The 17,696-nt window shown below is 42.4% G+C and overlaps 1 protein-coding gene across 1 annotated transcript in view; it reads right to left on the reverse strand.

Moving 5' to 3' along the window:
- The window catches only part of STK17B (serine/threonine kinase 17b), a 93,295-nt gene that overhangs the window by 40,340 nt on the left and 35,259 nt on the right, over positions 1 to 17,696 (reverse strand). Inside the window, exon 5 of the mRNA XM_075179945.1 lies at positions 17,439 to 17,565. Within this exon, the coding sequence (XP_075036046.1) occupies positions 17,439 to 17,565 (127 nt within the window). The remainder of the gene's footprint in view (positions 1 to 17,438; positions 17,566 to 17,696) is intronic.

Below are 17,696 nucleotides of genomic sequence, written 5' to 3' on the forward strand. Positions count from 1 at the left end.
TGGACAGAGTCAGATATACTGGGTGGCTCACCGATTTGCTCTGTTCTCTGGCTTCCAACCACACAGCCTCTGTCCGAGCTCATCCAGTCCTAGCCCTATCTCTCTCAATCTGGTCTAGATGTAACCGTTTAGCATCCCTCTCTCCTTCCCCTTCGTTTCTGATGCCCTTATGGTCTAACCCTGCTTTTACACACGGAATGTCTCGCTCCATGTACACAAAATGGGCAGGTAAGGGCAAACTGTTGTTACTCAATCATATAACTAAGAGAGCGATATTTCCACAATTTTTAGAGTTGGTAGAGCAGTGCAGTTTTGTTCCGGGACAGTTCCACCAGTATCTCCAGATTAGGCATTATCATCAAACGGTTAAAGCCCAACTCTCCTCCAGGCCACCCACCACATTTGAGAACTTGTGCCTTTCGGGCCCAACTTCCAAAGGTCTTATATCCATTCTCTACAATGCCCTGCTCCCTGCCACTCCGCCTGTTAAGGATCGCTTTCAGACACAGTGGGAGGTGGACTTGGGGATTGCACTAGACCAGGAAGAATGGTCGGATATTTATGAATGTACAGACCGGTGTTCAATAAATGTCCGCATCAAAGAAAATGCTAACAAACTGTTACACAGATGGTATTATGTGCCCTCGAGACTACAAAAAAATATACCCACAGACCAGCGCAGACGGATGAAGAAACTGTGGTCAAGCAGGAACTTTTATGCATATATGGTGGGACTGCCCCGGGATCCGCCCATAGCTTCAGCAATTCTAGACGCTCACATACCATCTGACCCTAAGCACATTTTACTTCCACTGTCCCTTCCAGACCTTACCAAATCTGAACACAAGCTTCTTAGACACATCATCAGCGCTGCCACATGTCAGATAGCGGCCTCTTGGAAGAACTCCACACCACCAACACTTCAGATGGTCTGTTACCGGATTTGGCATACTTACCAGATGGAACACATTACTAGCGTGCTGAGGGGCTCCTCCGTCTCCTTCTACAAAGTCTGGTCCTCATGGGCTTTATATTATAATCAAACTCCACTCCAGTTTTAGTGATATATGAATATGGAATGGTATTTCTAAGCAAGTGTATTTTTCTCTCATCAAATGCGTGAATCCTCAACCCCCAATCCCTTCCCATGGCCCTACAGGTCCCCCTTTTCACCCATTACACCCCCCTCCCTTTATACCCTATAATTCTAAGATATTAAAACAACATCTTTACAATACTAGATAAATGTACAATTGTCTTCTGAATATGAGGACACCATGAGACTGTTTATGTGTCCTGCTGTATGTAAACAAGTGTTATCTGCTTCTGATTAACCTCCCGATATTCTGCAATGCCCTCTTTTTTATTGAAAAAAAGATGTTCCTAATAAAAAAAAGTTTTATAAAAAAAAAAAACCTTGCAGTGATATCCTGGATCATATTTCAGAGGCCGGAGACTCACTAACAATTTAAAAGATCTGACTGGCATGAATACTTCAGACAGTCGCCGAATACACATTTCCACAGAACAACAAAAAAAAAAAAAACAAGCCACTTCCCCACATCACAAGACACCAAAGGCTTAAATACATTTTTACCAAAATTATTTAATAGTGATCCACCACAGCTACAAAGATCTATTTGCCATAGTCTCGATCCCAAGCCACAGCGTCCAGAGGACTCAAGAGCAGCTTATAGCGATTACATTAATATTTACGTATTTTATTGTATTGAACGGCTGCAGTTACACTAATTGGATAAAGACTTTTTTTGCCAAGTACTCTATACTATGAATTGAACATCACTATCAAGTTTCTTCGAACACTATCAGGACATTATCCAGGTTTTTCACAGAATTTCAACAGCTACATGAATATTATTACTTTTGTTTGGGAATCCTCTGTGTGCTGAATTTGTATACGTGCACTTTAGATCCGTTTCTAATAAGATGATAGCTGCAGGGGCGCACGGAGGATTGTCGGGGCGGGGGAAGGGCACAGGGAGGGGGGTTTCCCCCCGACCCAAAAAACCCCCACAAAAAAAACAACCCGAGAGAGAGCTCCATTTCGTCAGGTCTGTCCTATACAGCAGCCGCGGCGCTGTCTAAGAAGCATCCGCGGCGGTGCTGTATACACTACAGCACCGCCGCGGATGCTTCTTTGACAGCGCCGCGGCTGCTGTATAGGACAGTGGCCACTTAGTTAGCACAGGGGGGGTTTCTAGAGACTCAGAAACCCCCCCTGCGTGCGCCACTGAGCTGAGTGATGATGGAGTAGGTAATAAAGCAAGTTCTTAGACTACAAGACTGGCTATGCTTTCATACGCTGCTCACCAGCGAGGGCTGTTCCCACTGCCCGCAGGTATCCCGGAGTAACTCACTGACTATCCTATTCCTAGCACTGATCACCACTCTGTGCGATCGGTACAGGATCCGCAGTACAGAGCAGTTTTGAATTGCCCCCAGCTCAGTGAATAAATTAACTGATGTCACTGAGGGGCAGGAAGTTTTAAACTGGCTCTGTTACAGCCGCTTTGGCACCGCTTAGAGGGATTAAACTGTGCCAGGTCCAATAATACTATAGGGTGCCCCCTCTCTGTCCCAAAACACCAACCAGCCCCCCTGTACCCGGCAAATATGGTTAATTTCTCCTCCTCACAGAACGAAATTTCTTAGCGAGAGACTCAGCCATATTTGTACTCGCAAGTGAAGCCAGTCTGAGTACACCCAGGACACACCTCTATTTGACATGGGCAACGTTATGAAATTCTGTGAAATGCCCTATCTTTAAAATGAGGCATATTTTTCTAAATTGTAAAAAAAACTGTAAACTTCTCAAACTTGTGACCTCTCAAAGACACTCCTCAGCCCTAATGTCTTTCTATCAAAACAAACCGCAAGTCGGGATGCTGCTCGGGCCAGATTGCATTAAGCAGATTGCATTTGCCTCTTGCTGTGGGACTTGATCAGGGTCTTCCCAGCCACTGCTCAGCTAGGCTCCATTGGGGGGTGTACAGGGAGCCTGCTCTATGTAGCCTGAAATTCATTCAGGGCTTCAGAAACTATATACATACATAAGTGCCAGCGTGAAGGATATTGAAAAAGAGATTACAGTGTCCCATGCCTCCCTTTCTACACCGATGGTATGAACTACAAAGCAGCCTAAGGCACCATTCCTGTCATCTCCCAGCTCCAATATTTAGCTCATGGTAGAGAGCCTGATCCTCACCTAAAGTGCTTGCTACAATTGCCATTACCATTCACGCAATAATATTATAGGAGTGAGGATCCTCGCTGAGGTCCCTAACGGGCGCAGTCGGTCGCAGGTCTGCTGCTGATTATCATCCTGGTGAGGGCTGGTCCCCACCTGTGTGGAGAGTAAAAAGATACGATCCTGCTAAGTTATTAGACTGCACAGCTATCTAAGTTCTATATATAAGTGCCAGGTCTGCAGGCACTATGTGCATAGAGAGGTCTCAAGCGTGAATGTGAGATGAATCACCCACCCAGGATCCCTTAAGCCTATTATCATCTGTATTATTTCTAATACGATCATGCCTGATTAGCCTCTTACTACGCTAACTGCCGAAAAAGACCCCAGCTTAATCTTCTAAACTATTTTAAGCAGGGGTGTCCAACCTTTTAGCTTCCCTGGGCTACATTGGAAGACGAGTTGGTTTGGGACGCACATAAGATGCACTAACAATAACGATAGCTGATCATCCAAAAAACCATAGAAAACATAGTTAACACACACACATATATATATATATATATATATATATATATATATATATATATATAGATATATATATATATATATATATATGAGAAAAAAAGTGATATATATATATATATATCACTTTTTTTCTCATATATATATATATATATATATATATATATATATATATATATATCACTTTTTTTTCAAATCCCCCTATACTTACCTTTCAATCGCCCAGTTCAAAAAATCCTCTCTAGTTATTATACTATAATCACTTTTTGTATTGTTTCAATGCAATATCAATAAAGTGCATTTAAGCCAGGCATTGTATATCAGGGTGCCCTTTCCAGGCCTGCCCTACCTGACATATACACCACTGTGACCGCAAATTGTCACCTGTTTTGATAATTACACCACTATGTTAGTTAAGGGATAACAACTTATAATGGGCCAAAGAGAATAATATATAATGCCCCATTAGTAATACAAGTAGAAGTATGTAGCAGGGAGATAAGGTCCATGAACAGCGCTGCCCCATTGCCACAACCAAAACTCCTTCTGGGCCACTATAACAGGCGTGCTGGCCCGCATGCGGCCCGCGGGTTGGACAAGCCTGATCTAAAGCATCTAGCCACGTCTCCAAGCTATTTGGGACTCGCTTTCATGATGGCTCCTAATAGACATAAATCCACAAAGACGCCTTCTGCAGTACAGTTCTTCAAACCTCAGTCCTCCCCATCCGCAGGGGCGGTTCCCAAACACAAAGGTTCAGAAGACCCGAGATCCAGAGCAACTTTGCCAGCTCTGATTCAATCTACATCCGCCTCGGTTCTATCACAAATGGACCAGGACGCCCCAGTCACCATTAAATCTATGCAATTAATGTTTGACTCTTTCAAAACCGATGTTCTATCTGAATTACGCTCCTCGATCCGGGAGGTCAAGGCGCAGGTGGCGGAAGTGGGTGGGAGAACTTCTCCTATCGAAGATAAGATGGAAGAGTTTGCGGCATCTCATAAGAAATTGGAAAATTATGTCTTTGGGATGGCTGACAAGTTGGCTGATGTGGAATATCGCTCCCGGAGAAATAACCTGAAGCTGCGGGGTGTCCCGGAGTCTATCTCAATCTCAGAGCTTCCGGTCTTTGCCAATAGCTTATTCAAGAAACTTCTTCCTGAAGCCTCTGATCAAGACCTACTTCTAGATCGCATTCATAGACTGCTGAAACCGAGGGGCGGACTGGAGTCGGCACCTCGCGACACGCTAATGCGGGTACACTTCTTCCATATCAAGGAAAGGATCCTACGGGCAGCCAGAACACAGGCAGCGGAAGAGGTTTTACAAAATCTGCAATTATTCCTAGACTTTTCCCCAGCCACTGTAGTTAAACGCCGCTCATTCCAGTCTATCACTAAAGCGCTCCGAGAGAACCAAATTCAATATCGTTGGGGTTTTCCAGTTAAACTTATTATCCAGCGTAACAATTCCACCCATGTGATTGCCGCTGTGGAGGAAGGTATCCAACTCCTGAAATCCTGGGACATTCAAACCGCAACCACAGCCTCAGCCCCTTCGTCTTGATCTTGGAAGGTCTAGCCATTTCTGGATGCAGAATCGCAGTTAAACTCTTGTCTACGGCTACCACTTTTGTTCGAAGGCCTGCCTCCTGTGAGGGTGATCCAGTTCTACATCATGCCCTCTGGACTCTTTAAAGTCTGCTTCACTATGGTTTCCGATTCCAACTAGTATAACGAAGTGAAGCTTTAGTGGGAGAATGGATCGCAGACCTTCGGGCGGTGAGCAGTTTCAGCCCCAGAGCTGAGCGGGACTCTTTGAGCGTTTATATATAGGATATCTAGTTGATATATATTTTTTCTTACTTAATAACCAAATTACATCCTTAATTGATAGGTTTGTTCAGGTTATTTATATACTCCTTCAATATATAGCAGGATTTTCTATGTTACTAGTAGTGTTAACTTTACAGGTGATAATTGTAATTGTTTTGTTTTATGGTATTTTTAGTTTTTTTGCTGTTCTTTGCCATTCAACTGTGTTACTATCTTGGGTGGGTACACTGTTTCTAGGGCCATGTCCCCATAGTTACTGATTTTGCCAGATGATGTCTCCCTCTGGCAACTACTTTAATCCCAGCATTGGGGTTATTTATGTTTGTTTTTGTGTTCTGTTATCCTTCCCGCAGCTTTCCGCTTCCCCTTAGCACCCCTTCCCCTGTAGGCAAGCAAGTCTTTCTATTTACCAGGTGTAAAATCTCCGCGAGGTCCCCAAAGAGTCATAGTAAGCCAAAATGGTCAAGTTTTTATCTCTAAATGTAAGGGGATTGAACTCTCCTGCTAAAAGATGTTTCGCATTATCTTTCTTCCTATAAGCAAAAAGTTGATATTGTAGCAGTACAAGAAACACATTTTTTGGCTAGAGCCCCCCCGCTTAAAGACCACAGATTTCCATTTGCTATACCGCAAATGCTCCTTTTAAACGTAGCGGAGTAGCCCTCCTGTTCAGCTCCAAATCAAATTTTACTCTTAACTCTAAGTTCGAGGATAAAAATGGGAGATATCTTATTGTGGTGGGATTCCTAAATGGTAAATTGGTCACAATCGTCTCACTATATGCACCCAATTCAAGACAAATTCCTTTCCTCAGGACCACATTACGAGAAATTGAGAAATAAAAACAGGGCACTCTCATTCTTATGGGAGACTTTAACATTGTATCTGACCCTAAATTAGACAGATCATCACAGCCATCTTCCCGCTCAGCGGATAATACAAAGGGTCCCTCAGCTGCCTTTGCTAGACTATTGGCGGAGTATGGACTCTACGATGTCTGGAGGACGCACGCCCCCTTAGAGCGAGATTACACATACTACTCTGCGGTACATAACTCCTATTCTAGAATAGACCTTTCTGTCGGATAAATGGTCTTTGTAGAATACCAGGTCAATTAAGATCCTCCCGATATCGTGGTCTGACCATGCTCCGGTGGTTTGGACCTGGCAATACCCGCAACACGTAATTCCCTCTGGTTCTTGGTGAATGGCCCCATATCTTTTGACCTCTCTCGAGGCAAAGACTGCCCTTAAAGAAACGCTTGATATATATATTGACACCAACTCTCCGGAGGATACCTCCGTCTTTAATTTCTGGTGCACGCTCAAAGCTGTAATGTGAGGCACAGCCATTCAGACTGGAGCCAGATCTTAAGGCCTGCCTATCTCTAGTAAAAGATCAATTACAAAAACTATTACTTTTTCGTACTCAACAAGCCTTGAGTAGACTGCAGCAGAAATACTACGTTTCAGGGAATAGAGCAGGGAGGTTTGCTTGCTAGAAAGTTGAGAGGACAAAGGGCCCGTTATCGCATTAAATTTCTAATAGATGAATCCGGTGTCAGAACGTCTAACCCACGAGATATAGCCAATAAATTCGCAGTTTACTACACTAAACTATACAATCTTTCTGATTGTGACATCTCCCCCCAACTGACCCCAAATTTGAGTGAGAATTTTTTGAGCCAACTAAAATTACCATCTTTGGACTCTGACTCTCTGATTTCCTTGAATGCCCCATGGTCACAGGCTGAGATTGCACGCGTTATTAAATCCCTACCTAAAGACAAAGCTGGGACCTGAAGGATTTATTAACAATTTTTATGCTACATTCCAGACCGAACTTACTCCACTCCTAGAACAGTTATTTAATGCAGGCACTCACCAGGGGAATTTCCCCTCGGAGATGCTGGAGTCCCGTATTGTCACGATACCCAAGCCGGGCAAGGACCCAACTAAATGTCAGAACTATAGACCAATCTCCCTTCTTAATACGGATATAAAAATTTATGCCAAATTGATTGCCAATAGGCTTAATCCCTTTATCCCAGCCTTGATACACCCAGATCAGGTTGGCTTTGTCCTCGGAAGACAAGCATCCGACAATACACGTAGAACGATTAATATACTAGAGCAAGCCAATAAACACCACCATGAACTATTAATTATGTTACTAGACGCGGAAAAAGCCTTTGATAGGCTTCACTGGGGCTATATGGCGCGAGTCCTTGATCAGTTTGGTTTTAGTGGGGGAATACTGCAATCTATACTAGCTTTATATAAGGGCCCCTCCGCATCGGTCTATAGCAACAGCTTCTCATCAGCCAAATTCACACTTTCAAATGGTACCAGACAAGGCTGTCCCCTCTCGCCCCTCATTTATCTCTTGCCAATTGAACCCTTGGCCGAGCAAATCAGGCAACATCCGCAACTCCCTGGCATCACTTTAGCTGCCACCACTCACAAACTATGTCTTTTTGCGGACGACATTTTGCTGTATGTGACTAGCCCGGAGACCTCACTTCCACATTTACATGATTTGCTACAGGAATTTGAAAGGGCCTCCTATTACAAAGTAAACACAACTAAAACGGACGCTCTCCCTATTAACTTGACAGAGCCCCTTCTGGGTCGCCTCAAGACGGCCTTCCCATATTCTTGGAGGTCCCTTTCCATGCCCTATCTGGGAATCATGATAACCCCACATTTAGATTCCCTCTTGGAGGCCAACTATGGTCCACTATTGATTCAGTTAAACACTCTGGCAAAAGTGTGGCAACATTATGAGGTCTCCTGGTTAGGCAGGATAGCCACGTTTTAAATGTTCCTTCTGCCCAAAATGATGTATTTATTTAGGACTTTGCCTTTTAAGTTGCCCAAACTCTATATGGACAAATTACGTAACTTACTTACCTCTTATGTATGGAAAGGGAAACCTCCTAAACTAGCTTATTCAATTATGGCACGCTCAAAAAAGACTGGGGGCTTAGCCTTGCCGGACTTGGTCAAATAACAGGACGCGGCCATCTTAGCTCAGCTCCGAGACTGGTCTCTCCCGGGCTCCCTTAAATCCTGGGTCGACTTGGAGAGAGGCCTCAATAATACATTTCCACTGGCTGACCTTCTCTGGATTCCTAGGTCCTGGAGATCCCCCCAGACTACCCTCCTACGTCTCCCGTGTGATGCACTGACAACCTGGGACAAATTCCTAAAAACCTCTAACCATGTCACCCTCCCTACCTCTAATCGTTCCCTCCTTGCAGTTTTGAAACTTATTCCAAACCTAAACCTCTCTCTGTGGTATTTAAGGGGCATCACTAATCTCAAACTGCTCTATTCTGACTCGGGGCTATTACCCTTCTCGAAATTGAGGGACAAATTCCACATTCCTAACCAATATTTTTATAAGTACCTCCAGGTTAGGCATTGGCTACATTCCGTGCACCCACCAGCTCTCTTTTTATCTAGACTTTCAACTGGCAGTAACAAAGCGGCTATCTCCTTCTGGTACACCCACCTCAACACAAGTCAGCACCCGATAAAAGCCTCTTCCCAGCTAGCCTGGGAGAGGGATATTGGCCGGGAATTTGACTCGGATCAGTGGGACAAAATCTACCAAAATGCCCACAGGATGTCGAGGTGTTTGAATCACTTGGAGATGCTTTACAAGTTACTTTACAGACTCTACATGACCCCCGATAGGTTGCATAAGATATGGCCAGATCAGTCCAGGACCTGTTGGCGTGGATGTGGAGAAATAGGGGATATTTTTCATGTTTTTTGGAGTTGTCCAGTGGTCAGAGTTCTTTGGGCAGAGGTGTATGCCTTATTTTTTAAAGTTATTCGAACTCCGATCCCTAGCACACCAGAAATTGCTCTCTTACATTTCTTTCCCCCACAAGTGCTATTGGGAGATCGGTAAGTCATAGGTCACATCTTTATAGCTACCCGAGCGGTGATTGCCCAAGCCTGGAAATCAGCTACGCTGCCCTCCATAGTCAAGATAATTTCTAAGGTTCAGTTAAGCTGTGACATGGAAACGCTGGGAGTCCCTTACTCTTCCTCTGCCTCCTGTCCCCACATCATATGGTTTGAATGAAATCGATATGTAGCCAAATCCTCAGCCCTGCCCGCCTCTGGGGGAACCCAGTGTAACTCCCCACAGTAAAATCAAAGGGCTACTATCTTTGTTGTTGCTCAAACGATTTGTAAAATCTGTAAAATGTTGAGTGGTACTGTTTCATGCTATTGATTTATATTGATGTGTATTGCCTCCCCCTCTACCCCTCCCCTTGACCCCCCCTCTTCTCCCTTGTAATTTACAATGTATGTTTTTCTGTTTTTTCTTGTTCCATGTAACCAAAAGGAAAAACTTCATTGTTGCAAAAAAACAAACAAAAAACAAAACAAAACCACAAGTCTTAAATCCTCATGTACACTCTCCCAAAATAAAAACAGAAAAACTGAGACTTTTGCAAAACAGAAAATGGAAAAAAAAAAACGGTGAGATTTTGAACTTTAAATTAATCCTAATTTGTCATTTTTTATTCTTTTTTTTTTTCTGAAATGTGGCATGCGACACCTGTGGACAGTTCTCCATTCACATGCCAAATTTCAGCTTAATAGCTTTAAAACTTTTTAAAATGTAGCCCCTCAAACACCATGCCCCCCATCTCACAGATTTAACATGGTGAACTGTCGTATATTAGATGCAACCTTAATATAAGAGCACGACTGAGCCCTTCTTATATTGTATGTAATAATGCCATCTGAGAAGCGAAAGTTAAATTTGCACTCAAAGTTCAATCTTAAAGGAGTACGATATGTATTCAGTCTTTAAGGATCCTTGGTATTTTATGACTGAAAGAACTTTAGAATTCTTATCTTAAGACAATGGTTGTAATACAGCATGCATGCTGTTAGTTCATCAATAAACATAAACAAACCATATTACAATGCAAGGGATGCAAATTAGTTTATTATTTTTCACATAAAAATTACATACTGGTTGTTTTTTTCATAACTCAAATACTTGATAGCTTTATTTTTACACTGAAATTTAAAGTTAATCAAGGACATGACCAACTATAAATCTGTCCCCACATTTAAAATTTACTTCCCCCTCCAATGCAACATGGTTTGGCTTAGGTGGAAAGTTCCTCCTTTTTTTATGTTTTGCTCTCCTTAATTACTCAGGTCCTTAGTGCGTTAGTAAATCAGTTCTTACACATATATTAAGGTTCACTGGTTCTCAGCTGAGTGTTAGTGTAGCGACATGCACAAATAGATACAGGTTTATTGATATTTAAGTGCTGATTAGCAGATATTCCTTGGAAATCCACATATACTTATATGGATATATCCCTCCATGTCTGAGAGACTTTTTTCAGCTAAGGTTAATTATGTATTTCAAACCAGTAATCACATCAAACCAAACAAGAGAAAGAAAAGGTATTCCAATAGAGGGTTTTCTAGGGCCAAGAAACAGAATACTCATTTATTGATATGCATTAAAATGAATTATACTTTGCAAGCTCAGTATTACACAATAGCAGGTTTCCACCTGGCCACACGCACAAGCGCTCAAATCCATTTGGGGATTTTGGCGAAAGTGAGGGTCTGTTTACCTTAGAGGGAACAAGATGTGTTTCTGACATTTTTATTACTGTTGGCTATACATTGCCAAACTCTGTTTTTCTGATCAGTATACCTTAATGTATTTCGCATGGCACCATCTGCCTTTCACACAGGAAGGGGGGGCGGGTGCTAATTACCAAGGCCCAGACATGCCCACAATTCGTTTTTTGTTTTTTTTATTGCCTAATCTCTTTTTTTTTTTTTTCCTCTCTTCTTTTGAAGGTTTTTTTTGGGCGGTGGCGTCGGGGGGGGGGGGGGGGGGGGGGTGGGGGTGGGTGGGAGGGTTGGGGTGTGTTTTGGAGGGGGGAGCAGGGGTAGTAAACTAGAAAAAAAAAAGAAGATTTCTTACCTGATCGCGGCGCCAGCGTCCCACCTTCTTCTTGCTCTGTTTACACTGAATGTCAGGCCTGACATTCAGTGAGGAGCAGCGCAGAGAGGACGACGAAAGAAGAGAGAAGACAGAAAAGAAGAAAAGCACACTATGAGGAAAAAGGAGGGGGAGAGAGGCACAGTATGAGGAAAAAGGGGGGAGAGAAGCACAGTATGAGGAAAAAGGGGGGAGAGAAGCACAGTATGAGGAAAAAGGGGGGATTAGAGCCAGGCACAGTATGAGGAAAAAGGGGGGATAGAGCCAGGCACAGTATGAGGAGAAAGGGGGGTAAGAGCCAGGCACAGTATGAGGGCAAAGGGGGGATAGAGCCAGGCACAGTATGAGGGCAAAGGGGGGATAGAGCCAGGCACAGTATGAGGGCAAAGGGGGGGGATAGAGCCAGGCACAGTATGAGGGCAAAGGGGGGGGATAGAGCCAGGCACAGTATGAGGAACAAGGGGGGATAGAGTCAGGCACAGTATGAGGAACAAGGGAGAGAGAGAGGCACAGTATGTGGAATAAGGGGGGGGGGGGAGAAACAATAGTGGGGACTATTAATTTAAGATGGGGGTGGTTTGGGCGCTACTGAATGTGGGGGTGAGTTTAGGAAGAATGAGGTCTCTTTATTAAATGTTCCTATGAATTATTTAATGGCAGTGACGGTTGCGGGAAATAGGTATATTTCTGAAATGTAAATACTATTAATTTATTGCTGGTGCTGTTTGTAGGGAGGGAAATAGGTTTATTTATTAAATGTGAATACTATTATTTTAATGTTGGGGCTGGGGGAAGGCCTAATTATTAATCTTGGGTGGTATTGCTTTAACGCCGGGGCTGGCTGTAATTTTCTAAATGTACCCATTTTTTATTTCTAAATAGGGCTCCCAACATTCCAGGATCCAGACAAGCCACAACTAAAGAAACAGGCAGCACAGGTGGTGAAAGTGAGAAGAACAGGCAGGAGAGAGCAGCAGAGTCTTTGAAATGTTGTGATTCTAGTGGGCCAATCCCAATTTTTGATGACCGTTCAATGGTGTACACAACAGTGCAGGTTAAGTTTTTTGAAGGAGGGTGGCCTGGCCACACCCAATCATGAATAGCCATGCCCCCAATTGTATGAACACAGCAATTAGCAATTTTGTGCCACACTTAGCGGTGGCGCAAATTTTTTTTACATTCTCAACTATATAGGGGCCCCATGAAGTTGTTGTACCGGGGCCCTGAATTCCTCTTGGCGGCCCTGCTCAGAATCAGCCAGCTGGTTGACCTGGGTGGGCTGCACAACTTCCCGATTCTACAGAAGTCCCTCTCTCCCTTCATTAAAGAACAATTTACTTACTTGCCGTTAAAACATTACTTGTAAGACTTGGGTTCGGACCAAGCTCTTCCATGCACCTTCAAAGATCTGTGTGTGGCTCCCAAAAGCCTAAATATGGTATCTAACAAATTTATAAAATTTTGCTTGTGCCTATATATACTTCATTGCATATATGTATCCTTGCTTGGCAAGGGGACTCTCCTTTAATGAGCACATTGAGTAAACATATTCAAAATAAGTAGCATTTGTTCCTCTAGCTTCTGTGATAGAAATGCAGTTTAAGAATTTGACCAGATGGCCTAGCCTTCTTAACAAGGTTTCCCTGAACATATCTCCCACATGTTGGGTTTCTGCAGCCAATTTAAACCTCCTATTCCACATATGATGGGATTGCACACGGATTGCCCCTTTTTAGCAAAAGGTGATAACTGGATTTTTAGTACCAGAAGAACCAGGATTCTGTCTTCTTTTACATAGTGAAATCCCTATCTCTGCATACAAAAAGGCAGTTTTGAAACATTTAAGTAAAGCTGTAGACACTGTGATACCTTCCTGGTGAATGTTGGATAAGCCCCATACTATATTACAGATTGGTTCAACAGGATTGTTTTCTATATGAACATGGAGGACCTAATCATCTCCTCTGAAGAAAGGTGGGAGTTCATCGGCACCTGGATCGATCGGCTAACGTTCAAGGATTCAGATGACAATCTCTTACTCCCTCTCCCCTCCCCATTTCCAATCGGTCTACTCTCACCAACATTTCATTACCCCATTGTTATGATATCATCGTTCTTCTATACAATTATGACACTAAGAAAAATGTAAGCAGTTATGTGATAAATTACCCATTTATTTGTTCTTTGCAAAAAATATATACTATATACACACACACAAAGAAAATTCATCCAATGTGTATATATGGTGAAATATAAGAGCAATACAAGTGAAAAATGGATTTGTATTTGAATTAATTCACGTACACCTTCACTTCTCACTTGTATTCTTTAAAGACAAGGTATGATTAATTTAAATGCATATCAATAGATCCAGAGATTTTAATTTTCCTATTCCAATAGAGGGCACTCTAGGGCTACCTTTTCGTTCTCTTGTTTTGGTTTAATGCTGCAGTTCGACAAAAATAAAGGAAGACTCTACATGGTTACATGGACTGAATTGCAAAAAAACCCAAAAAAAACCAAAACAAACAACCACATCCCATACAAAAAACACGTCATTTCTTTTTCTGACTAGAAAACGCATTGGACAGTTAGATGTACCAATATGATTAGAAGTGCTTTCCTGTTTAGTCGGTGAGTAGTTATTATTGTTCACCATTCTTAAATGGCTAGAAGGATGTTAGCATGAGGACCATAAAAAGCTGCAAGCTCTGTGGTTTTGGCTTCACATTGGTCCGTGTGTCACACCCCTCATGCAGTGTCACAAATATAGACAAATTGGGAGCGGAGGGTTGGATAATGTTTTTTCACCTGTCTGGAATGCTTTAAATATTAAAAATAAGAAATAACAATAATGATAACGCAAACACATCCAGACACATGTACAAAGGTATTTGGCCACACCTGTTAATTATTGAATTGAGGTGTTTCATTCAGACCCATTGCCTGAGCTGTAAAAAATCAAGCACCTAGTCATGCAGTCTTCATTTGCAAACATTTGGGATACTAAATGGGTCGTTCTGAAGAGCTCAGTGACTTCAAGCGTGGAACTGTGATCGGATGCCACCTTCCCAAATAGATGGTTCATGGAATTTCATCCCTGCTGAATATTCCACGGTCAACTGTATTAGAAAGTGGAAGCGTTTAGGAACAATAGCAACTCAGCCATGAAGCGGAAGACCACATGAGATCAGAGCGGGGTCGACTGCTAAGTCGCATGGTGCGTAAAAGTCGCCAACGCTCTACTGATTTCATAGCTGAAGAGTTCCGAAATTCCACTGGCATTAATGTAAGCACCAAAACTGCGCAGCGGGAACTTAATTGAATGGGTTTCCTTGGCCAAGCAGCTGCATGCAAGCCTCACATCACCATGACCAATGCCAAGCGTCGGATGGAGTGTAAAGCACACCGACACTGGACTATGGAGCAGTGGAAACGAGTTCTGTGGAGTAAGGAATCACGCTTCTCTGTTTGGCAGTCAGATGAGAGAGTCTGGGTTTGACGGATGCTGGGAGAACGTTACCTGCTGACTGCATTATGCCAAGTATGAAGTTTGGTGGAGGAGGAATAATGGTATGGGACAGTTTTTCAGGGTTCGGGCTAGGCCCCTTACCTCCAGAGAAGGGCAATCTTAATGGTTCACAATACCAAGTCATTTCGGACAATGCTATGCTTCCAACTTTGTGGCAACAGTTTGAGGAAGGCCCTTTTCTATTCCAACATGAACAGCACAAAGCACAGGGCACAAAGCAAGGTCTACAAAGACATGGCTTGATGAGTACGGTGTGGAAGAACTTGACTGGCCCACACAGAGCCCTGACCTCAACCACATCGAACACCTTTGGAATGAACTCAAACGGAGATTGCGAGCCAGTCCTTCTCATCAAACATCAGTGCCTGACCTCATAAATGTTCTAGAGAATGATTGGGGACAAATTCCCACAGAAACACTCCAACATCTTGTGGAAAACCTTCCAATAAGAGTGAAAGCTGTTATCGCTGCAAAAGGGGGACCAACTCCATATTAAAGTATATGTATTTGAATACAATGTCATTACAGTCCCTGTTGGTGTAATGATGAAGTGTCCGAATACATTATATGGACAAAAGTATATAACCATGCTTATAGAGCAGTGTTTCTCAACTACAGTCCTCAGGACCCACTAACAGTGCAAGATTTCCAGGTGACCAGTGAAATAATTATACCACCTGCTACACTGTGTCAGTCAGTAATGAATACACCTGTGCTCCTGCAAGGAAAACATGTACTGCTAGGGGGTCCTGAGGACTGGAGTTGAGAAACACCGTTATAGAGTAATACCATGCTATACAAACACACACTTTACATACATGTATATATTGCACCATTTTTTTCAAGACATTACCAACATTACACATATGTTTTGCATGTATAATTACAACCTTTGGATTAAATTTTTATTTATACATTTAGCAAGAATAATGGGGCAATTTTTCAGTGTTTGTGTACACCACTCATAGATCACACAAAAAGAGCATTCAAGCTTTTGTTCTTTAATATTGCTCTCAGACTCTGCTAGAGATGAAAAAGGGGGAGGTGGGAGTGAGTGCTGTGTAAAAGAGCAGTGGGCACATTAGTATACAGGAGAAAACAATTAGCCACAGTTGCACATTTTCCCTGCAATACTTTTACGTGTCAGCGTTTCCCGTTTGTCCAGGGTATAAGATCACCTACCCATGCTTCTCACAAGTAGCTTTTTTCTGCTTACCTGAATGCAAGTACAACAACTGATAAGCCAGAGGCAAGGGCAGGTTCTCTCACCTTAGGAAACACTGACACAATCACTATACTGGCATCCCGGCTACCTGCAAGTATATATTCCTACCATTAAAGGCGCATACATTTTAAGAAACTAATTCAAGTGTAAAAAGTATCTCTTACTGTCTTAAAAATAAAGGGATGTACAATTAGTGTCTGTGCAATTGTTTGACTCATGATTCATAAAGAAAGCAAAACAAAGAGAAAACAGGATTCTTTTGACAGACAAGTAAAAGGTGAAGTAGTACATTTCTTAGTATTTAAGAACATCTTTGCCTTCAGGATTTGGATACACTTTGCCCAATTGCCTCCGTCAATGCTTCACATGATGGACTAAGGAAGCAACATGTTCTAACCAGTTGCATCCATAATAAATGTTATGTGTTAGTCTCCCGAGGTGCCCCCCTGCACTAGAATGACCTCCCAAGCACCATCCGTTTGTCCCCTAATTTGTGATCCTTCAAACAGGCACCCCAAAACTAACCTCTTCCTCAAAGCCTACCACTTAACCCGCTCCGCTCTCATCACCTCGCTCCTACTGTACTTGTTCCCTTCTTCTGACTCCCTTTGTGCCAGCCGTCTGTTTGCCTTTCCTTTAGGATGTAAGCTCTTAGAGAGACAGGAGGGAAGAGGGGCCTGCTCATACCTACTCTTATGCTGCAACTTCACTATAATTGCTTTGCCTGGAGCCTCTGAAATCATAGTATTACGCGTTTAATTTTCTGTACTGTTTTCCCTGTATGGTCTATTGTGTACAGCGCTGCGGAAATCTTGTGGCGCTTTATAAATAAATTATGATGAGGATATTATTATTAATAATAATAATTATAATAAATAATATTATTATTATTATTATTATTAAAGCACATATAATACCATGTTAAAATAAGAATCAATAATACCTATTTTAAACTACTTTAATGAGGCAGCTTAGTGAACACTGGAAATGCAAAACAGAGCTTTAACAGAGGCAACGCCAATTGACATGAGCATTAGTGGTTTCCCTTTGAGTAAGTTTATTAGAAATTCTTAGAAAGAAGAAAAAAAAATACAAAAACACAATTACCCAAATATTCAGTTGTGCCCATTATTTCCCGGAGTTCACAGTTGTTGCTTATTTTACGGGACATTCCAAAATCGACTATCTTGATGTCACCAAGAGGTTCCAGTCTGCTAAGCAGTATATTCTGAAGCTGAAATTTATACAAACAAAACAGATAGGTTTAAGATCATGTGTTTTCCTATGGGAGATTTTAAGTTAATATCATAGCATATGGTTGTTGTAAACAGATTGCATAATGATAATTCTACTTTTGCAAATCAC

This window comes from Mixophyes fleayi, chromosome 7, assembly GCF_038048845.1.
Source record: "Mixophyes fleayi isolate aMixFle1 chromosome 7, aMixFle1.hap1, whole genome shotgun sequence".
In the NCBI taxonomy this organism is placed as follows: Eukaryota; Metazoa; Chordata; class Amphibia; order Anura; family Limnodynastidae; genus Mixophyes; species Mixophyes fleayi.